The 20,760-nt window shown below is 42.2% G+C and overlaps 2 protein-coding genes across 2 annotated transcripts in view; both read right to left on the bottom strand.

The window, feature by feature from the left end:
• The window catches only part of LOC126564774 (lanC-like protein 3 homolog), a 205,702-nt gene that overhangs the window by 47,144 nt on the left and 137,798 nt on the right, over nt 1-20,760 (bottom strand). The window lies entirely within an intron of this gene.
• Nucleotides 7,728-9,606, bottom strand: LOC126560398 (zinc finger protein 33A-like). Its single transcript, XM_050216358.1, has 2 exons — nt 9,603-9,606; nt 7,728-8,812 (listed from the first exon to the last, which is right to left on the bottom strand). Exons 1-2 carry the CDS (start codon nt 9,604-9,606, stop codon nt 7,728-7,730), a joined length of 1,089 nt encoding a protein of 362 aa, XP_050072315.1.

A 20,760-nucleotide genomic window follows, 5' to 3' on the forward strand; every position in this document is an offset into this window, starting at 1 on the left:
TCAATTTTAGAAGGCCATCCAGCGCCGGTTTGTCACACGATCGTGCGCGTCCTTTCCACCCTGCTTTCGCTTTCCATTCCGTGCACTTTCTCGCTCCCCAATCCCCGTGGTGAAAACATGGGGCGCCGTAGGGAGAGAGTAGTGTAGGCGCGGCTCGTGTCTGAATGATGATGATGATGATGCTGATGCTCCACATAATGCGAGACAGACGAGAAGATCTCTGGGACCTATATAAATAGGATTGTTTTCTCGGTTGGTTGAAACGGAAAGTGAAACGTGATCATTACGTGGACGCATTGCGCGCGCGCGCTCGCTCGAGTGGTAGAACGAGACCGAGCGGACATTGCAAATCGCGCAATCTTTCCGATTCCGATTCGATTTTACACGGTTTTTTTTTGTCACCGAGGGCGGTGGACAAACCGGTGGAGATATTTAACGCTTTCTCTCTCGCATTGGGTCTGATTTTCACATTTCGCAACAGTTGTTTTGTGTTAAGAGAAAATAGTGGCACAACATAAGCCGTTTAGCTTAACTTCGATGCCATAATTGACTGTCTGTGAAGCTAAATGTCACCTAAGACTTGTACACCAACACTTACACCACGTAGAGTTGCTTACAATGCTTTTCACTTTGCACATTGGCGTGATTTCATCGTGGGCTTCCAACAGATGACGACCTACTTTGGGGGATTGCCTTCATCATTGACCCGATTATATTCATATACACACATACCCTTCGCGGTTTTGTTTTTGTTTGATAATTGTTTTTTTTTTATTTTGCTACTCGGCGGAACTTATTTAATGCCCCCCCACGGACTGCGTGACTGTGTTGCTTACGGTTAAGAACAATGTAAAACAGGCGTATGTATATGTGATGCTCTGCAGTGTAACCTTTCCTGAAGGATACATTGTACAGTGCCGCGCACATTGTAGTGTGTGGAGCAGTTTATATTGCTAAAACACAGATTTACTAAGTGATGCTGTAGGTGTGTTCAAGAAAGAAAAATTAAAGAGAACAACTGTTGCAGGGAGCAGTAACGACTTCATTCGGTTTTTTCGTATGCGTTCTGACGTTTGGTAGATGTTATGCTCCTACCTCTCTCCATGCAACCTGGTAAGATACGGCGCATACTACATTTAGCCTTAATTTCAGCTGTCAGATAATACTTAAAACTTGCTAATACTGAAGGAGACTCTTAATCTGTCACCAATCGCAAACATAAAATAGGAACTGATGATAATTCCTTGTGCTATATGAAGGCGCTTGAGAAGATACTTCCAAAGGAAGCTTTGCATCGGTTGAGAGTGACAGGAGATCAATTTCGTATAACACACTGCCTCCAAACTTCCAGGGTTTACGCAGATTTTGTTGACATATTCAGAACGAAAGCTGTATAAAAAAATGTTGACCATAACATGCTTCTGTTTTGCCGTCGGACAGTTTTCTCTATTACGCTGATGATTTGTAAATCTTTTTGCCAATTTCGTCGGTTGTAGATTGTGCGGTTCTTCAAGGTATTACAGACCGTTTTTCCTCTTGGTGTACGACGAATTCCTTCACGCTCCAAGAGAACAAATCATTTCGTTTACTCGTTCCTGTTCTCCTCTGTCCCATCTTTACGTACCAGACCAAGTCCTGGTCAACCGTGTTTCCCTGGTTAACACCTCAGATTTACTCCATTTTTTTCCAGAGCCTGGAAAACTCTTGGTACTATAAGACATATAGCCCATGATTTCTGCAAGCTCTTTGTGTTTTAAGGCGCTCTTCTTGTTCGCTGTCAGATCTTTGCTGGAATATTGCTCTGTAATCTGGTGTCCCTAGAGTCGAGTCCATATTGATCGTATTGAGCGAGTGCAGAGTTCGTATCAGGTTTGCTGTTCGCAATGGCCTTAGTGGACTCTATTTCACTTTGCCTGATTTTAAATCTAGGTGTAAACTGCTTGGACTCGAAGCTCTTGAGACTCGTCGCCTTCATTCTCAGGTTCTTATGATTGCTTTCCTGTTATTTGATTATATTAATGCCACGTCGCTTACTCAGCTCGTTCTCTTTTTATGTTCCCAAGAGTACTCTTGGTATGCGTCCTCCCTTAATCATCCGTAGACGTCGTACCTCAGTTGGTACTACCTCAGTTGATATACTACGATCCTCTCTTTAATCCCTAGCCCCTTACTAAATCACCACAGTCTATGGTTGTTCCTAAAATTACCTTAGAATTAAAGTAGGTATGTTGAGCCACTAGGGAGACTTTATATTAAAATGAAATAAGTTAACCTCCAAGAACCTGCGAAATATTTAGTAGGTTGCCAAATATTAGCAAAGAGAGCTTTACAATTTCCAACAGTTCTTGATTTAACGACCTACTTGGTCACGCTGGCCAAAGTTTGCCTTACTAGACTTGTTGATACCGTGTCAGTTGGCTAGTCAGTCCAAAGTGCGCCACAAACGGTCCAGGTGGAATTTGAACCTCAGTCCTCTCGTCTGAAGACAGGCGCCAATGTCAGAACCGAACTGCCCTAGGACACAGGTGATGAAGGTAAATTTGCTGAGCATGTTGAAATTGCCACAATTACAATTAAATTAATGGATAATTGGATACATATTGTACATAATCATTATGCTCAAAAATCATACTGAAAATAGAACGAATGATTCATTCCCCGGAGATTCCACTTTCCTACTGCTTCAACAAAAAAATCCAACTCCTCAGCATGTGTTCTTTATGATACATCCTTGCCAGCCAGTAGTTGATTTTGGCCATTTGTGCTTTACCAATTGCTAAACAATCATATATTCTCCAGGGTCATGCCTTTTTATCTGAACCTTCAACGCCAATCGTGCGTGGAGTGGTGATTTTCGTAAGGTTCGGTAAGGCAAAACCTTCCCGAAATAGGACAAACACGCTCAGATGGTTTTAGTTTAGGCTTTGAAAGCAGTGTAGACTCGGTGGACCTTAGCTACCGAGTTGAGGCAGAATTTTGAGTTTTTCGGTAAAATAGAGCTCGCAGTGTCGAGTGCCATACCACGCACATACGGGTGACAAAGAGCCACGGCTAACTATTTACAACCCCGCAGGCTATTGTCATAAACTATAACCAGATGCTAGCCGAGAGCCGATGGGGTTCTGGTGTCAGAAATACAGCTCGCACTACTTTCAACCAGCACGAACATGATTATTTGCATTTTTTATTGTTTCCCGCACCATTATTTCTGCTTGTGAAAATCGGTGCGGGGAGTTGGAAAATGGATATTTTTCCTCATCATGTTAAATGTTTTGTTAACTGCCTATTTTACATGTTGTTAGTTTTTAAAAGCTCTGCCAAACTAGCAGCAGCTTCATCTGGAGGGAAGTAATGAATTCACAGGTTATGAAATCAGTAGTTGCACTACCAGTTGGATACCGTTTTGCAAAGACAGAGGGAGAGAAACTGAAAATATTTTCCAATAAGTAAAACCAAATAGTCGCTTATATGACATGATTTGACAAAACTCCGATTGCCATTGTTTCAAATTTGTCGCCCTTTGTTGAGCACAGCTGACCTTGACCACCGGGGCTCCGGGTAGAGTGCCTTTCGCGCACAGATTCCAATCAACCTCACCATTACATTGTGTGCTCTCCGCTCACCTGTGGAACAATTTTACGAGTCAAAACCACCGCTAGATGGCAGTAGGTACCCTTCTTATGCACTGTCACGAAATTATGTTTATCATTGACTGTCAAGGCCTTTGGCAACAGGTTTACGGTGCACGAAAATGGGCTGCTTGATTTATGATTAATTTATCGCCACAATCGATCAGAATGGTCCAACCGAAACCAAGAATATCAAGTCGAAAATAATTTTAGCAATAAAAACATTCAGTAGATGTAGGTAAAAATTCAAATAAATTTAGCTCTCAAGCACTAGCGACCAACGTGAAGTCAAATAAACCTTAAATGAGAAGTAGCTTATAATATCCGAAAAATATATTAGCTTGTTGTAAATGAACGACTCTAGGAACAAGCTCTAGGAAGAAAACAAAAATGAATGATTCGAAAATACGCCTTATAGGAAAGCCATTTAAGTGACCGCTAATTAAGTTGTTAAGCCATGGCAGAGGGCACCAACGGGAGGCGGCATGTTAGCAGCCCAAGTTCAGGTTCAAACTAAGTTCCGCAGCGACAACTGACTAGCCGCCGGGCTATTAGCAAGGGACTAGAAGAGCGACAAGAACAGATCGTTATCTTCGTAAGCAAACAATCGCATCGGCAACCAACGCGGAGAACCAATCCCTTTTTTTGGCTGATGTGCCCGATCTGTACGAGTCTTTGCAACTGTAGCGCGACCCTGTTAGCCACCACCAATTCTCCCGAAATTGAAAAACGAATTGAAATTGACTGAACGAAAAACAACACACACACAAAAAGGCGCTCCAAACCACCAAACGCTCTCGAGAATATTGTCCATGGTTAGCGCCAGAGAGTTTCTGGTTCTGTGACATACCTAACAAGCGTGTATGATTTATGCACATTCCACCTTTTCCGTAAAACTGATTTTAGCGTCACGGTTCGGTGGACCAACCAACCTGCTGGCCCGGCTAGGAAAATACAGCCAAATAGCTACTCGTTTTGTAAACCGTCGGTACATTACCTATCGCAGCGATTAGCACCGTCACATTCGTAGCTGCTGCTGCTGAAGTTGGTCGGAGGGTCTTTGGAAGAACCTTGGGATGAAACCGATGAAAATCGGGTATTCAGCCGGTGTAGAAACAGTGTGTAATTCGTACAACCAGACAAGTTATAGTGTTTTTGGAACAGAACAGGATAGATAATGAATCATTTTATTGGCGCACTGCCAAGCAAGATTGCTAATGTGTATGATAGGATCCGAATAGACCGTTCAAGTTTAAGTCCATGACCGATGCCCACTTATTTTAAACCTTGTATTAACACGTTAAATGGGGAATTTATTTTAAAAAGTTGATTAATTCATTATAACTTTGAAAATTATGACAAAGGAGTCTGTTTCTGAAAGCAGGGAAGTTGAATACTACGAACTTAAGTGTATAAACTTTAAAAGCTTTATTATCCTAACTTCAAATCAAGTTTAATGCATCTTGCTGGTCGTTGTTTAACAGATACATTTGTAAAACAAGATTTTGAAAAATTATATTTATCTTGCTCAGGACCCTCTTCACCATGCAAACGGACGCTTTGACCCAGGGACCAATGGTGCGATGCGATTAATTCATCAAGCTTGAAGTTTTCCTCACAAGATTTTGATTAAAAGTTCGGTCTTACAAAACCGTTGGACGTTTGAGACCTGGGCCACGAACAATATGATAATTCAAAATGAAAAATTTTGTTCTAAAATCGGAATTGACTGTGGCTAGTAGTAAGTAAACTATCTTCAAACGTGGCATTTCAAATGTTTTATTCAAGGCTGCTCCAAATCTACTAATGAATCGTTAGAACACTGAACGATCTCTCCACTCCAATCTATGTTATTGTTTAAAATACAGATTGATCCTTAACTTGACATAATTAACAGAATTGAAAGGAAAGTTTGGAGATAAAAATAAAAATATTGGTGACTCTTTAAAAATTATTATATCAATCGGTACTTGAAACCATACATTCCTGCTTGAAAATACTCTTCAAACTTTAACAAATCACGCAAAACGTATAGTTCTAACATACAAGTTGAGTCTCAATTGACGAATAAAGCGAGCCTTTTTTTTTGTAATCTCACTACACTTCAAGGATTGGCCCGAAGAAGTATTTTGCTGTTTTAATTTATCCAACGATGCTGACGCGAGGTATGTGACCGCAAACAACGAATTGAAATTGTTGAAACTGACGATACGATGCGTGTTGGCGTGCTGGGAAGGATATTATCGTGCCTACGAAGCAATTACATTAATGAAGTGTAGTTGAAGATCAAAGAAAAACTCCGAACGGCTGCCACATATTTGCAATGCGCGTACGAACGGAAAGAGAATACTCCGCAGCGAACCTATGTTTTGTACACAAGCAAACTGTCTGCAAAGTGTTTCTGCACGGTCTTAAGATAAGGAAGTAAACACATGAAGATTTAACATGTAGCACTGTGTTTTAGAAACGAGAAACAAAAGTAATTAGCCATTAAAAGCGCTGCTGGATGGAGTAAGAAAATAATGCCCAATCAACTCTTAAAGAGCCTATATGAAATGGTTAAACCGAATTGTCATTTCACATTGCGGCTTAACTTGTTGCTGCTCTCTTTCAAATGTAAAACTTTCTATTCTGAATTTAACAGTTTCACGGCTATGAATTTTATGTTTATGCATCCACATTCCATGATCGCTTGAAGCAACGAAATAACCGCGCAAGGAATTCATGTTGTTCCCGGTCAAAGAAGTGATGACATTGATTGGAGGTAATTTCCAATCACATTATTTCGTCTTTCGCTAGAGGTATACCAGCCACCAGGCCAGCGCTGACAGCACATTAGAATTCCAGGCAGCGAGCCGCGAAAGAAACAACCGTTTGTTTTTATGTACATCCGTCTAGCGGGGACGGCCGGCTTCCTCCCTTTCGCTGCCAGCCAGCGGGGCCCAATTTGCGTTCAACATTGACGATGGTACCGCGGGTGCGTTCAAGATTCCCGACGCCTCCCCTCAGTCAAAGAGTGTGTCGTCTAGATTGAACAGTTGCCTCTGTCGTAAAGAATAATTGCTGTAACGACGACGTACCTAACAAAGTTTGCGCAACACCAGATAAATGAAGTCGAAACAGCACAGTTCGCTTCCACAGGCACGTTGATCGACCAGAGTTTTCCTTACAAGTTTGGAAAGTTTGTTTTCGTACCATGTTTTTGGGACTTTCAGTAATTTATGAAGAATACAATTTTCTGCTTTTTTATAATTACATACAACGTGCAGAAGCAAATTTAATTTTAACAAAGTGTACAAGTACATGCTGCAAATCCTATCTGCCCAGTAAGTGTTGCAGTAACAAGCAACTTATATCGATTTTAGATTGAACCATTTTTCAAAACGTAAACTTAAAAATTGAAACGCTTTGTATCCCATTTCAGCAGCACATTCGCATGCACTTCAATAACACTAAGTAATATAAAGTAATAATACTAAGGAATACTAACCGATAACCTAACATTTGAATTACGTTGAGATATCGTTATCGAAAAAAAACATTTAAAAAAAATACAGTCAAATCTCGAACACCTCATCTCAAAATCGAACACCTTTTTGTGGGTGCAAAATTCATACATGCTGATTGCTACTAATTTGGAGACAAAAAATGCTCCAAAAAAAGTAAGACAAAACCAAGTTAGGAGACAAAAAATCCTTTATTTTAATGCCCTTTACAGATTATTATTGACGTGAGCTAATCTTCATAGATGATTAAAAATGTATTATTTGAGCCAAATGCTCAAATAGCTTACTGGGTTTAACAGAACATTACAGCATTGAACACACATTACAGCATTTTAGAAATGGGAAAAGGTGCCAAATCTTACGGCTTTCTAAACCATAGTGGATTGTCTTATTGATTGAAACAGCGTAGCTAAACTGGTGCAATGTGTGTTCATGCTGAAAAATGTTGTGCATTTTGAATCCTGCATTGTTCAAGCTGTTCTGATGCTTATTCTACGAGCTGATAAACCCTGTCTGAGTTAACTCCCTTCGTGAAGTGTACATGAATCCATAGATAAATATTTAAACTAACAAAAACTGAATTTCGCTTCACCTAAATTGGAGTTAAATCTGACTGTAACGTATCGAGCTGCGTGCTTAAGAGTTCTAGGTGCGTCTCAAGCAAGTTCTGCACCGTCTCCACCTCGGAATCAGTAGAAACGTCTCTTTCTGTAAGCTGATTCTTTTGCTCGGGCGATACCGGAACGCAAGCCGGTACGGCTCCCTGCTCGCTAGTGGCCACCGTAGCAGAACACACCGGTCCGGCAGCCACATCCTTGCTGCATCCTGCTTCCATCGACACCGATTTCGTTTTCGATGCACGCAGATGCAGCTTACGGTGTTGGTCCAGCTTCTGTTTCGTTGCCAACAGCCGTCCACATTCCGCTACCGGGCACACGTGCTCCACCCGCTTGTCGTGTTTCGCGCGTACGTGTGCGTAGAGATTCCGCGCGTGCTCGTAAAACCGGGGACAGCCGGCATGTGGACACTCGTACACCATACGCTCGTCCTGCGCACGATGTACGCGACCGTGCAGGTTAAGGTTGCGCTTGGTGTGGAACAGCTTGTCACACTGCTCACACCGGAACTCGGTCGGATGTTCCAGGCGTCGATGGGCGACCAGCTCGGACCAGCGAAGAAACTCTTTCGGACAGTCGGTACACTTCTGTGCGTTGTGCTTGCAGCGATGATTTCGCATCGATCTGAGACTTACGAAACCTTGGCTGCAGTGTTCGCAACGGTGTGGATACTGACCGGTGTGGTGTACTTTGTGCCGCTTTAACTGTAGCTTGCGCCAGAACCGCTCGCTGCAGACATCGCACGCGTACGGTTTGCCAAGGACGTGCTTTACCTGGTAGTGACGCTTCATGGCGTGCTGGCTGGCAAATTTCATCGTACAGTTGGGATGCTTGCAGTCTACGTCCGGGTGCGTTGAGACCGGTCGATCGAGATGGGCTGTCCGCGTATGCCGTAGCAGATGCGACCGGTTGGAGTATCCTTTACCGCAGCCCGGTTCCAGGCAAGGGTACGCGGGCACACCGGTGTGCGAAAAGTTATGCCTATCAAGCTCATCGCGTCGTTTGAACGTTTGCTGGCAAAGTTCACACCTGTACCGATGGTTTCGCTTGCTGGCACTTTCTAGTCAGAAAGAAATGTGATGCAAGACAGAGTTTAAATCCCAGTTAATAAACGGTGTGTAAAGAATTTGCTTCACAAAAATAGTTAACCTTAAAAACAAGAACCCTCAGCGAACAGTGATGTAGGCGGAAGAGTCTGAACAAATGTTTCTTCATCCTCCCACAAAATCAATGTACCGACAAAAGGCAAAACCCCGCTTGCATTTTAAAAATGGTACTCTAAGTTCGTATGTAGGTGGGACAATACAGTACTTCACACCCAGCTGTCTCATCCAACTTAGAACACTACGCCGATTTACACTGAGACACACACACACTTAACAGCAAATGGGCTAATAATTATGCTACTGCGCAGTTTTCTTGAGGCAGAATTCAAATGTACCTCTCGAGAACGACTCGCATATGTGTCTCGCCGCTTCGTTCAACCGTTCTCGAACAGGCAAAACGCTCTTATCAAAGTCGAAAAGCGGCAAAGCCGCACTGTGAGACACTATCGGCAAACGGAAACATAGGACACAAGGAACGTACAGAAATGTATAATTTAGCATACCTGTCGAATTGCTTTTGGGTGTCGGTTGTGCTATGTGGTCCGCTCATAGGTTGATAAACATCGACATTCAACATGCATTTCCTACGAACGTTGGAACGAAGTTTTTCGGAATTTTTCGAAGTTTAACACACATAAAACTTGTGCAAGTTGAAGTTAGTCATTGATCGCGCAACGAACTGAAAACAAAAACCCAACTTCCGCTTCAGTCTTGAATGTCTTGAACGCACCTCGCAACACTAACCCATGACTCACCCTTACGAAGTTTGTCAGCAAATGTTCTAGCGAGACTGGGTGGTGCCGTGTACGGAACACACGGGTATTGTTGCACACACCCTCTTTTTGCTGATAAAAAGCTATTCCTTACTCGATCGGTTTGGTTTTTCCACTGTTCGAAATAAAGCACTCAAAAACACCAACACACAACAAGCACAGAAAGTGACAATTTAGAATTTGCATTTTATCATCGAATTTTGGGGACACAGTTCAACGATTCTAAATATTTTACAAATTTGTCTGCATCACTACCTTCTCTTGGTTAGTTAGCGAAAAAAAGCTGTGAAAAACGAGTGAAGTTTGAGTACAAAACTCCGCACAATTTCTCTTCTCTTCTCAGTTTGGACATAGACGAGGATAACCCTGTGCGCACAAAAGTTTCTTAACAGCACACATACTCTTCTTCTAGCACACATTCACCACATTTTTGACACACACACACAGTAGCGCAACAGATAGTGTGATTAAATGGGACAAAAGAAAATCAAACCCCATCAAAACAAATCTCACTTGACACATTTACTACCGTTTTTTTATGGGTAGATATGATGAAGCACTACATCTTCAAAGCTATGCAAATACGTCGTATCTTGGACCAGTACCTCCCAACACACGAGATTCTTCCTCAACTATGGTGCATGTATTAAAGTTAGACGACATTCTTTTTTTTTTTCGTTGCTGTTCCGGGTGTGGTTATGCGCAGAACATCCGAACCAGATTCTCCTTGGTGTAGGTCACGGGGAAGCAAGCAAAATGGTACGACAGCAAACTAAACGATCTAAGCGAACTAAACGATTCTTTGTCCGCTATTACCACCACCGAATGCGCCATCGGTAAAGGGATGCATTCAAGCTGATGCAGATGAAATAAAGGTGGTTTTTTTAAAGATTTAAAGAAAAAATGTCCCTAAAGATTTGTTTTGAAAGACACTTGCGGTTTGCTTCTGATAATTGCTTGAAAATTGTGTCTGGAATTTAAATTAACTTCTTCGTTATAGATTGTGATTATTGCACACGGAAAAACCAGGTACTTATGTTACTAAAATTTGTATAATTGTGTTTATCTTTCAGCGGGAACTACAGTATTTTGAGGTGATTAAATTATTCAAATGGCGCGTTGTTATTTCTGGTTCTTGCACAGTGTCGTAGCTTAAAGAAATATTAAAGCAAGCAATAAACTGTGTACTTCTAGATTATTATCAGCACATGATTGCTATTCGTCTAGCTTCCCCTTTTTGTGTGTAGTGTCAAGTAATGTTAACTATGTTGACATGGTTTGTTTGCGGTTTACATTCGGTCACAAGCCTGCAACAAAATAGCTTGTTACATTCGTAGGCAGTGTGCGTCACTAAAACCGCTCTTTGTTTCCTGTTATTACATCCACATGTGTAGGTTCTTTGGTTGTTGACTTGTGTAATAATGTATGAGCGTTCTTGGTTTGGAAATAGTTGTAAAAATTAGAATGTACTAGATAACGGATAAATAAGTTCATAAGTTATAGTACTCGAAGTTACCACGGTTCGAATCCCATCCAGACCGTTCTTCCGTTATGAGAGGATTGACTATCGAACTACGTGATATGACTTGCCAGTGTGACCTAGTAGAAGGTGCCAAGAAGAACAAGTTATATTATACGACTAAACATGTCTAAATATTGCAGAGACATACAACAAAACCCAAATCCAGTACATTAATCCAAAAACCCCCACATAAGCTGTACAACAAAGGGAAAACGGTAGCATACATCTCGCCGTCGCCAACATTATTTGTGAAATGATTATAAATTAACTTCATAGTTTGCGCCACATAAAAACCCCTTTAGAAAGCCCGATCCTTGACGACAGAAGCTGTAGTACAAACTTTTGTGCTTATCGACGCACAAAGACGCACTACTCCACTGTCGGCCGCACACACATACGCGTGTGTATGTGTGTGTGTGCGCAGGCAAGCGAATAAAGCAGGCGAAGAATAATGGAGCAGTGAAACTTCATTTAGAAAAGGCTGTGCCCTTCCATCGTGGAGGTGACTAACTTCGAAGATGAATGGTGTTTTCAGGCTTCAGCGACATGTATCAGAGGGCGCTAGGATAAGCGAACTAGGTCCACACTGCGAAACGATCGCACCAACGCATGAAGGATGGGAAAAAGGACACGGCGAATGTACGGCGAAAACACGTGAGGACATACACACACTAAAGCCTGACACTACCTTCTCGGGAAGCTCGGCAGCCCTTTTTAACCACAATACTCCACGAAGCTCACCGAAAGGACCTCGGCCGAGGGGGGGGGGGGGGGGGGGTATGTGCAACAAACAATCCTTGAAAGATTTATTTGCAAGATTTATTGGAACTTAAAAACATTGGCAATAAATTAAACACCACAAGGAAGGACGCGCGAGCGCGCTTGGTTGTCCCGAAATGAGGGCACATAAGCGTCGGTGGCGCACATGCCCGCCACCCCAACCCTTTTTGTGAATTTGGCCCGAGATGGCACGTACGCAAACACGCACTCATTCGATCGCGCAACGACGCAACGGTCGTATTGGGCATCCAATTAGATGCCAAGAGATAATGAGTAATTGGACAGGCTTGATGTTTGATTGCATTTGCGTATTGATCGTTCATTTTATTCACATTATATATTAACTTTAGTGTCCCGGTTTTATTGGTGACATGCTTTTGTTTTCTAACATACAACAGCAAAAATATATTGCTTATCATTCTAACAACTCCCTTACGACCTTCTCACAGTAAATGGTTGTTTCAAGTTAAAGCATTTTCAATATGGCACCCGTCGTCATTCGATACAAAGTGAATCAATTTCGAAACATCCTTCCACGAGGTGTACAGTCCTTCGAACAAGGACATAATCACATAAAGAAGCATTCACCATCATCAGCATTTCTTTTTTTTCCAATGCCGTAGGGCAACAAACATGCTGCCTGCAATGCTTTTTGTATGCGATATCGAATGACATAAAATGCCACCGTAATACTATTGTTGTGAAGCTACCCCAGGATGGCATGGTTTCGTGAACAAGAATTAATATTTGCCCCGATGTCATCCGGCAGTTCTTCTTCTATAACGCGTCACAACCAACAGCAATAGCAAGAAAAGGGTGGAAAAAATCCTGATTTCTATGCTGCTGCACATGTTACGCAGCGTTCTCCGTCTTTGTGTCAAGCATTTTGTCCTCGAACACTCGCGCTCCAACCTAGACACCCCTGGCACACATACTCAGAGGATCAAATTTCTTCTGTGCAGCAAAAGCATTCATAACGATTTGCAACTCCCTTCCCGCCCCGCCCTTGTTCTGGCTTTACAACCACGAGGCTGATGATAATGAAGGATTCTGTTTAGTGTTATAAAAATATAAACGAAAGAAAAAAAAACACAACTATCTAGGCGTTGTTGTTGTTGTTCTGTTAATGATTTACTTTTATATCTGGCCTTATAGATGCGATAAATTTTATGGCACAAACGCGATGAATCGCGGTTTCGCAAGTACACGTACCGGAAAAGGGAACCGGGCTTGGCACACGGATTGATACGAAATTCTAACACTTTCCGATCGAGTCTCTGCACGTTTCGTTGCAGATATTAGAAGTTAGCACACAGTGTGTGAGGTACGAAATTACGATAGAAAAAGGAACCCAAAAAAAAAAAATGGTATTTTGAATCTGCAAAAATCGACTGAAAAGCAAGCAATGGGTATCAAACGCGCGCATAGACACACAAAGCTCAGTGGAACAATGCTGTAGAAGAATAAAATTTATTGGTCTATCCCACCGGACAACTCGCGCAACATTGGTCGGTGCTAATGATGGAAAAATAGCATTACACTCGCTTTGAGCGAATATTGCTCCCCCTTCCTCCCCCCCCCCCTCCCCCCTTAATGCTCCATTAGAGGGCAATTTGGACAGATGATTTTAAAAAAATATAAATCTCCTCACAACAGAATCGTTGCCGTTCTGCAGGCAACGATACTGCGCGAGCATTTATGGTTGAGGGAGAAAAATTAAAATTAAAAAAAAAACACACAAATCGCACCAATAATAACAGTACTGTATCAAAACTGCACTCTGCCGAAGTAGTTCCTTGGCCATTCCATTCTGCTGAAGGTTACCGGAAAATAATGGATGGCTAAAGGCCAAATAGCTTGTCCAGTTTTATGGCCATTCGAAACCATTTCTGCGCAACGGGCTGTGCGGAGGAGACGCACCGGACCAGATAGTGGTCGAAACAGAAAGAGCAATTGTGAAGATTAGTTTTTTCTTTCTTTCTCTCCTTTCGCTTTATAACAATCGAAATTGCAATGTGTTAAATGCGCTCTGGGTAGCTTGCAAATGGATTAAATATGTATATGTATCTCTCTCGCAGATAATACTAGCATTATAGTACACTTCTAACATAAAAATAAAGCAATGTATCTATCCTTGATGACTTCCATTTTCCAGCAATCAATCAAACAAGAAAACCTGCAAACTCAGTCATCCTGTCTTGAGCTGAAAACCAAAGTAGTGAGGCTGCGAAGTAGTGACAAACTAACTCTTTCGTGAATTGTGACAGCATTGAATGGTGAATCAAGCGGTGAGTCCAGTCATGGTTGCACTCTCTCGTTTTATCCTCGACAAACAAAGGCACCGAAACTTATTTCATACCTTTCAGCAAACGTTAAAAATTATGCCAGCAGAAGGAAGCAGTGAGATGAGTATGTCACCGTATTGCAGTATATTTTTGTACCAGAGATGCAGAATACTCCACATGGACATTCCAAGAAGCGAAAATAATGCTCAACGTTACGCTGAGATTGTTATGCGATTACTTAATAAGGAACATTAAACGCTAACGCTCTATCTAGTGTACAGAATTACTTAATAATCTGACTACAGATAGCCTTCTATCCAAGCTCAACCGGGTTTTGATACCGGAAACTGCCGCGTGAAAATCGCCTCAACCAAATGAATTTTAAATGGCCGCCCGACAGAAACTGATCAATTTAAAATGACAAATTTATTTCAAATAGTATGCAAGGATCAGCAGGAACATTGCAATTCATTTTCTTCATAAAACAGCATCGAACATATGCGTCTAGCTCACCGTATAAAAATGTATCGTCCATTCTAGTTCGTTTTCTCTCCAACTACAAGTATCAAGAAATTATTTAATTATTCCACCAAAACAAGCCTATTTCTGGGAGGGTCAAGCAAGTAAGTTTAGATGTGGTAGAAGGTTTCTTCCTCTCCCCAAAACTAAAAAAAAGTGGGTCGTATGTCGATTTGTGTGAGTAATTTGCTTCGTTTGTGCTGCGTCAGGTAGAGGAAAAGGTCGTAAATCGATAGTCTCTACTTAACGCTACACTCCCTACCCCAATACACTGTTGTTCTTTGATAATCAAGCAAAGCGCCCTCTAAAACAACCGCACGCTGCTATACGAATCAAACCGGGGGGGAGGGTAAATAAGTCATATTCAAGTGGCTATAAAGCTGATAAATATCAATTTTATTAGCGTTCGGGTACTGCTCGCCGCCCTCTACCAGGGCCGAATGCGTCAACAAATAGCGAACGGTATAGCTAAATGCTATGCCAAGCATGATAATATACCGTCGAGAGAAGTGGAGCAATGTTAGCTCTCATTTGGGTATCGAATTGTGCAACAACTCGTAAGTAGCACGCAGGAAGTAAAAACGAAACACTTACTCTGGTGACGACCGTCGATAAGTTTGTGAACCGATATCGCAGGAAGACGAGCCTTTTTTATCAGTAATGTCTGTGGATGCTTACCTAAAATGAGACGATAAAAAAATGCAAAAATTAGATCATGAAATATTTTAGAATCGAATAGAATTTTTCCAAAATAATTTCCAGCTTTATTGACGATGGCTGAAAATTAGCTCGCTAAGAAAAGGCTTTGGAATAAAATGATTATGTTATTAATTTTGGCTTACATTCGTTAAGACATTTTTTATGATAAGTCATTTCATAACAACGGATACATTTTTTTAAATATTTTTTTATAATTAAAGTGGTATATCAATCAGTAATCCAGTGAAAACAGTAGCTAAATGGTATAATTAATCGCTCATTCTTTGACTAAAATACTTCTTTTTTATTCCAAAAGTAAATCTCCTGGGAATGGAGATTCACAGCTGCATATCAATCCACAATGATCTCTACCTATAATAAACTTTTCGTGACATTGACTGGTAAATTGGTATGGTAATTGTGAGGCACACTGCCGACAGCAATTAAAAAACTTGTTTTTCGGTACCCTTTTCAATGCTGAGAATGTTTTTATTCATTCAATTTTATCTGCAAAATTAAATTATACGAAGTTTTCTTTAAAATAGATATACAAAACGAATATTTAACAACCTAATATCCGGTGTTACCTGCTTTCAATAAAAGAATAAACGAAACCACGGACAAAAACGTCTCAAAAAGACTTAGCAAACGCGCTAAAGGATAAAAAAAACCACAAAAGAGAATTTCAACAATCGGATAGTGTGCATCGCACTCAGAAAAAGGATGTGATCCACAGCATTTAGGGAAGAAGGCAAAGCCAGCGTAGACAAGGACCGACCGTCAGTTGGAAAAGAAACAGCGAAAAAAGACACCAAAACATAAATTTGCCGCAAAACCCATCGACCGAGCGACCGACAGAGTCGCTACGGAAGAAACGGGTTCATTGCTCCTGTTCGTTTTCTTATGTACAAGTGTGTGTATGTGTGTGTGTGTGTGTGTGCGCACACAAACACACTTACAAAAACAGACAAAATATTCGCACACTGGGACAAAACTCCACCCTCCGTTACATGTGATGCAAAAGGGATGCGAAGATTGTGAAGTAAACCACAACAAGAGACGTGAAACACACCCGATGGAGGTTGATTTGTCCTTCGGAAATGCAAGAGGAAGAAGGGACAGCCGGAAGGGAGACGTAACCAGGGGGGGTGGAGGGTGGCTCGAGAATGGAGCACATGTTTTGTGCAAAGATGATGCTGAACGCGTGCTGAGAGCTGAGAACCTTTCGGGAAGCACATTTCAGACGCCGTGTGTACGCAGCGAGCCGACTTCGCGGAAGATCGCGGACGATAACCAGGCATTACCAAGAGTGTAAAACAATCTTGTAAATAAACAAATCTTTAGTACATCAATACTGGTGATTTCGCTTTCTGAATTTGGGCTTCATTTTTTGATACAAAAAAGGATCAAAACTGTGCTTTTACTATGGATTTATCTAAGTATGTCTATAAAGATTATTGTCTCCGAAAAAACCTTTTTTTTTCTCCAAAATATGAGTTCGCGTACGGACGAACTCACCATATATATATCCTCGCGAGTGCATTGGCATGTGACACTCAGCAGCTTGAGTTGATGTATTTCCTTCTGCGCCTGTTTTCCATCCAAAAGCAGTTCAACAAAAGAGAGAGAGCAAGAGCCGACTTGGTGGTGCACAGTGAAAATAAAATATTACACAATTTTAGTGGAGAGCAACAACGTGCAAGACACTGCAAGGGGATGTGCACGAGGCGGGAAACCATGGGTGCCCCAGCATCAACCTGAAGGGCCACAGTTGTAAACTTTCGCTCTCGTCGGAAACCCCATTTGTGCTGCTCTTCTTTCGTTTTTGTTTCTACTATGCCGTAAGGGCCCTTTATCAATATTTACCAAGTTAAAAAATGGATGCCGAGTCGCCACTTTAGAGAATGGATAACAGAACGTTGGAAGTTGTGTCACTTCGCAAGGTGATATGTTCTACTGGGCGACATTCTTCTGCATTCTTCTTCTAGCGTTAACGACCTACGTAGTTTATTAGTCAGTCCTTACTGTGAGGGATCGGTCCGGATTAAACCCCGATTCTGCCGTGTGAAAACCGGTGTTGCGGTAATCCCCACCACCAGTCCCACTCTCAAAGGGCATTGAAAATCATACTTAATTTCATATTATCAGCCGAGTAGCGATCGTTTTGCGAGTGTGTGCATTAAACACTTTAAAGGATATCCGCAAGCAGGTTGAAACCTGCAACGAAGATTTTGAGGCTCTTCTACAACGGAAGGATCATACCAGCTCACGGAACGACGAGATCTTTGACATTTCTTCGAGCAGGGCCTGATGCTGAACGCAGACGGGCTATGTGAAACTGCCGGCAACGGTCGTCAAGCCCTCGGTAATCAAAGTGGCCAATGGTAGGCCGGATGTGTGGCAACAACATTCGGCACCTTGTCATACGGCCGTCAAATCGCAAAAAATGGCTTAAACACAATTTTTACGACTTTACCTCAACCCGATGGCTGATGGATGATGGACTATTTCGTGTGGGGCATGGTTGAAAAGGAAAAAAAAAACCGCGAACGTCCTGCAACACAAAAGCAGAATTAGTGCAAAAATTAAGACCGTTTTTGCGGCCCTACACCCAGGTCTCTGGTAGTCCGCGGGCTTGCTCCAGGTTCCGGAAACCTGGAGAACGGACACAGGCGGTTATCGATGCCGAGGGTGGTTACTTTGAGTAATTTGTGCACCCAACATAGTAGGCTAAATTTCGTAGAAATATATTATTCTATTCAAATAATTTTCAATTCCCACAGGAACTGTTAAAATTATCATGCACACCGTGTATCTTCGGATCAATCTGACACATTCTCAGTGATTGTCAAGTCGACAGCTTTGTCTCAAAGATGGACAGCAATTGCCGATCTTTTCAAGGACATTTTTCGCAATTTAGATGGAAGCTCTGATCAGATAAAACTCATAGTACGAGCTAAACTTAAATTGTTGTTTATCGGTAGATTTTGGCATAACTGGTGATCTACATTGAGCGGATCGTTAGGACATAAAGTCCTCGAATGAAAAATCATTAAAACCAATGTTTTTTTTTTGTTAAATAGCTGCTATAATGTTACAATGGCTTCCGACAGAAAATAAACATAAGCGCTGAAACTACAAACGATAAGAAACAATTATGCTTTTCGGTAGATACAAAAACGGTAGCAAGAAAATCACAATTGTATTGCACGAGACAGCTGTCCCGTACGGTTATCGTTAGCGTCAGGCGGAAAAACACGTACCAAGCGCGCAAGCCAAAGATACATTTTTCCTAATCGCGTTTTCATATCGTTAAGATGATGGATCGCATCCTGCTGTACGGTAATCCCTATGGCATGACAGCAACTTCGTGTGCCCGATTGTCTCGAGGAAAAAGAAACTTATGTCACAGAGAAATAATGTAGCAGGGAAAAGAAGTAAACCACACGCTTGCCTATCGCACTTGATCCTGCTCGGAAGGAATGAATGTAACGACGCCTAGAATACGAGATGATGATGTACCTTTGCAGGGCGGATAATGTATTGTGCACCGGGGTGAATTGAATTTTCGTGCATTTAGTTGACGGTAATCCAAATTATCTGCATGATTTATTTCGATACATTGTCACACTACAAAGTTGGGGGAATGGATGAAGCTGAAGCACTCGTCTTCGGATTCCAGCAATATCAACCCAGCTCAGAATTTTTATTTCAGTGGACTCAATATTACTTTTTGCGTAAGTATCATGCATGTTAAAACTCAAAATAAAATCAAGCTACCAACGTAATGAAATAACTGCACGACCTTCTCATAAAACATGAAACTCTTTTGATAACATGCGGCTAAATAGCGGTGCTTTTATTTTTTGATAAGCAAAGCAAGCGTTAGCGAAAAGAGCTGGTAGATTTCTTCAGTCAAAGCGCACGATACGATAGAGGATACTCCACAGCAACACAGATAACGTTCATAATAATAATAAAAAAGCAAAAAAAAAAAAACCACACGCCACAGCCACCAAACAAAAACAAAAACATGAATTTCTTTCACCGACCAACGACAACAAACGCGCGCGCGTCATGTTTTGCGTGGTTACGTGCCCTTACAGGCCAACACACAGCAGCGTCCCAAGCTGCCCCAAACTAAACAAGCCCCGCGGACCCGAGTAGTTGTTATGGAAGTGCGTCCGATAATACTTCCCAGGTTGTGTAAGTAATATCGAGATAGAATGCAAGTCCTCAGCTTGATGGGAGAAGCTTTAAGGGCATCGAAAGAACATCATATTACAAGCAAAAATAAAACCCTACGCTTAACTACCAAAACGTACACAACAAGTGAACCAGTGAAAAGCAGTGAAGCTCTGCAACGCATTTGGCAAAAACTGCCATCGCGCCACACTCGCACAAAGGACTGCCGAGAGTCTGCCATGGTCTGCTTGGAAGAGAGTACAGCGCGGATGCAAAAGAGAACTCGCGTTTTGCGCGAAGAGAGCGAGATACGCGCGCAAAAAAAAACAAACTCGCGCGTCCCCGCGTTCACTCGGGTAAGGTTAAAGTTGATTGACCGTCACACATATTTTCTTCCCCGTTTTTCATCGCGGCAGCCAAGGCGGGCAAACAACAACAATACAAAACACGGCTTAAAACATACAGCGAGCGACGCCGCACCAGAACACCCGCGGGTTAGTCCAGGGTGAGTCAAGAAAGCATCGCAACGGGGCAAAAGCAAACGCATACAAATATTGCGCAAAAGAGGCACAAGAATTAACTCCCCCCCCCCCTTCCCCTCACAAAACCATTCACTCACACACGCGGACACAAGCCCGGCAAGCACGAAACGCACACACAGCGGTTCGTTGGAAGAATTTTTACCATCGCGAGAATATCGGAAAGACGACACCCTGGATTCGCTAGCGCTAAACAGCCGCGGTTCTATTGCGATTTCACTTGCTTTACTGTGGCCCTTGTGCTAAGGGCGCAAAAAAAAACCCCAACAACGCCATAGAAATTGCGCTGTGTGCGTGTGTGTTGTATGGACGTGATCGTCGATCGCGGTGGGAAGAGACAAGTAAAATGAGCAAGGGAAGATCTGTGCAACAAAAATAAAAACACACGTATATATGAGAGTGCAACGGAACACGCGCACATAAACAGCAAATGCAGCAAAACGCAACCCCAGCGCAGCACCCCTCCCGGGAGCAGTATGTATGGGGAGCGACCAAACTGTAGGAGAGCGTTTTTTTATTTGCCGCTCCTGGTGTAGCGTTTCGCATCAGAACGCAGCAAAACACCGGACTCCACCGTTTGTGTGTGTGTGTGTGTGCTTT

The sequence above is a fragment of the Anopheles maculipalpis genome, chromosome 3RL (genome assembly GCF_943734695.1).
Source record: "Anopheles maculipalpis chromosome 3RL, idAnoMacuDA_375_x, whole genome shotgun sequence".
NCBI lineage: Eukaryota > Metazoa > Arthropoda > Insecta > Diptera > Culicidae > Anopheles > Anopheles maculipalpis.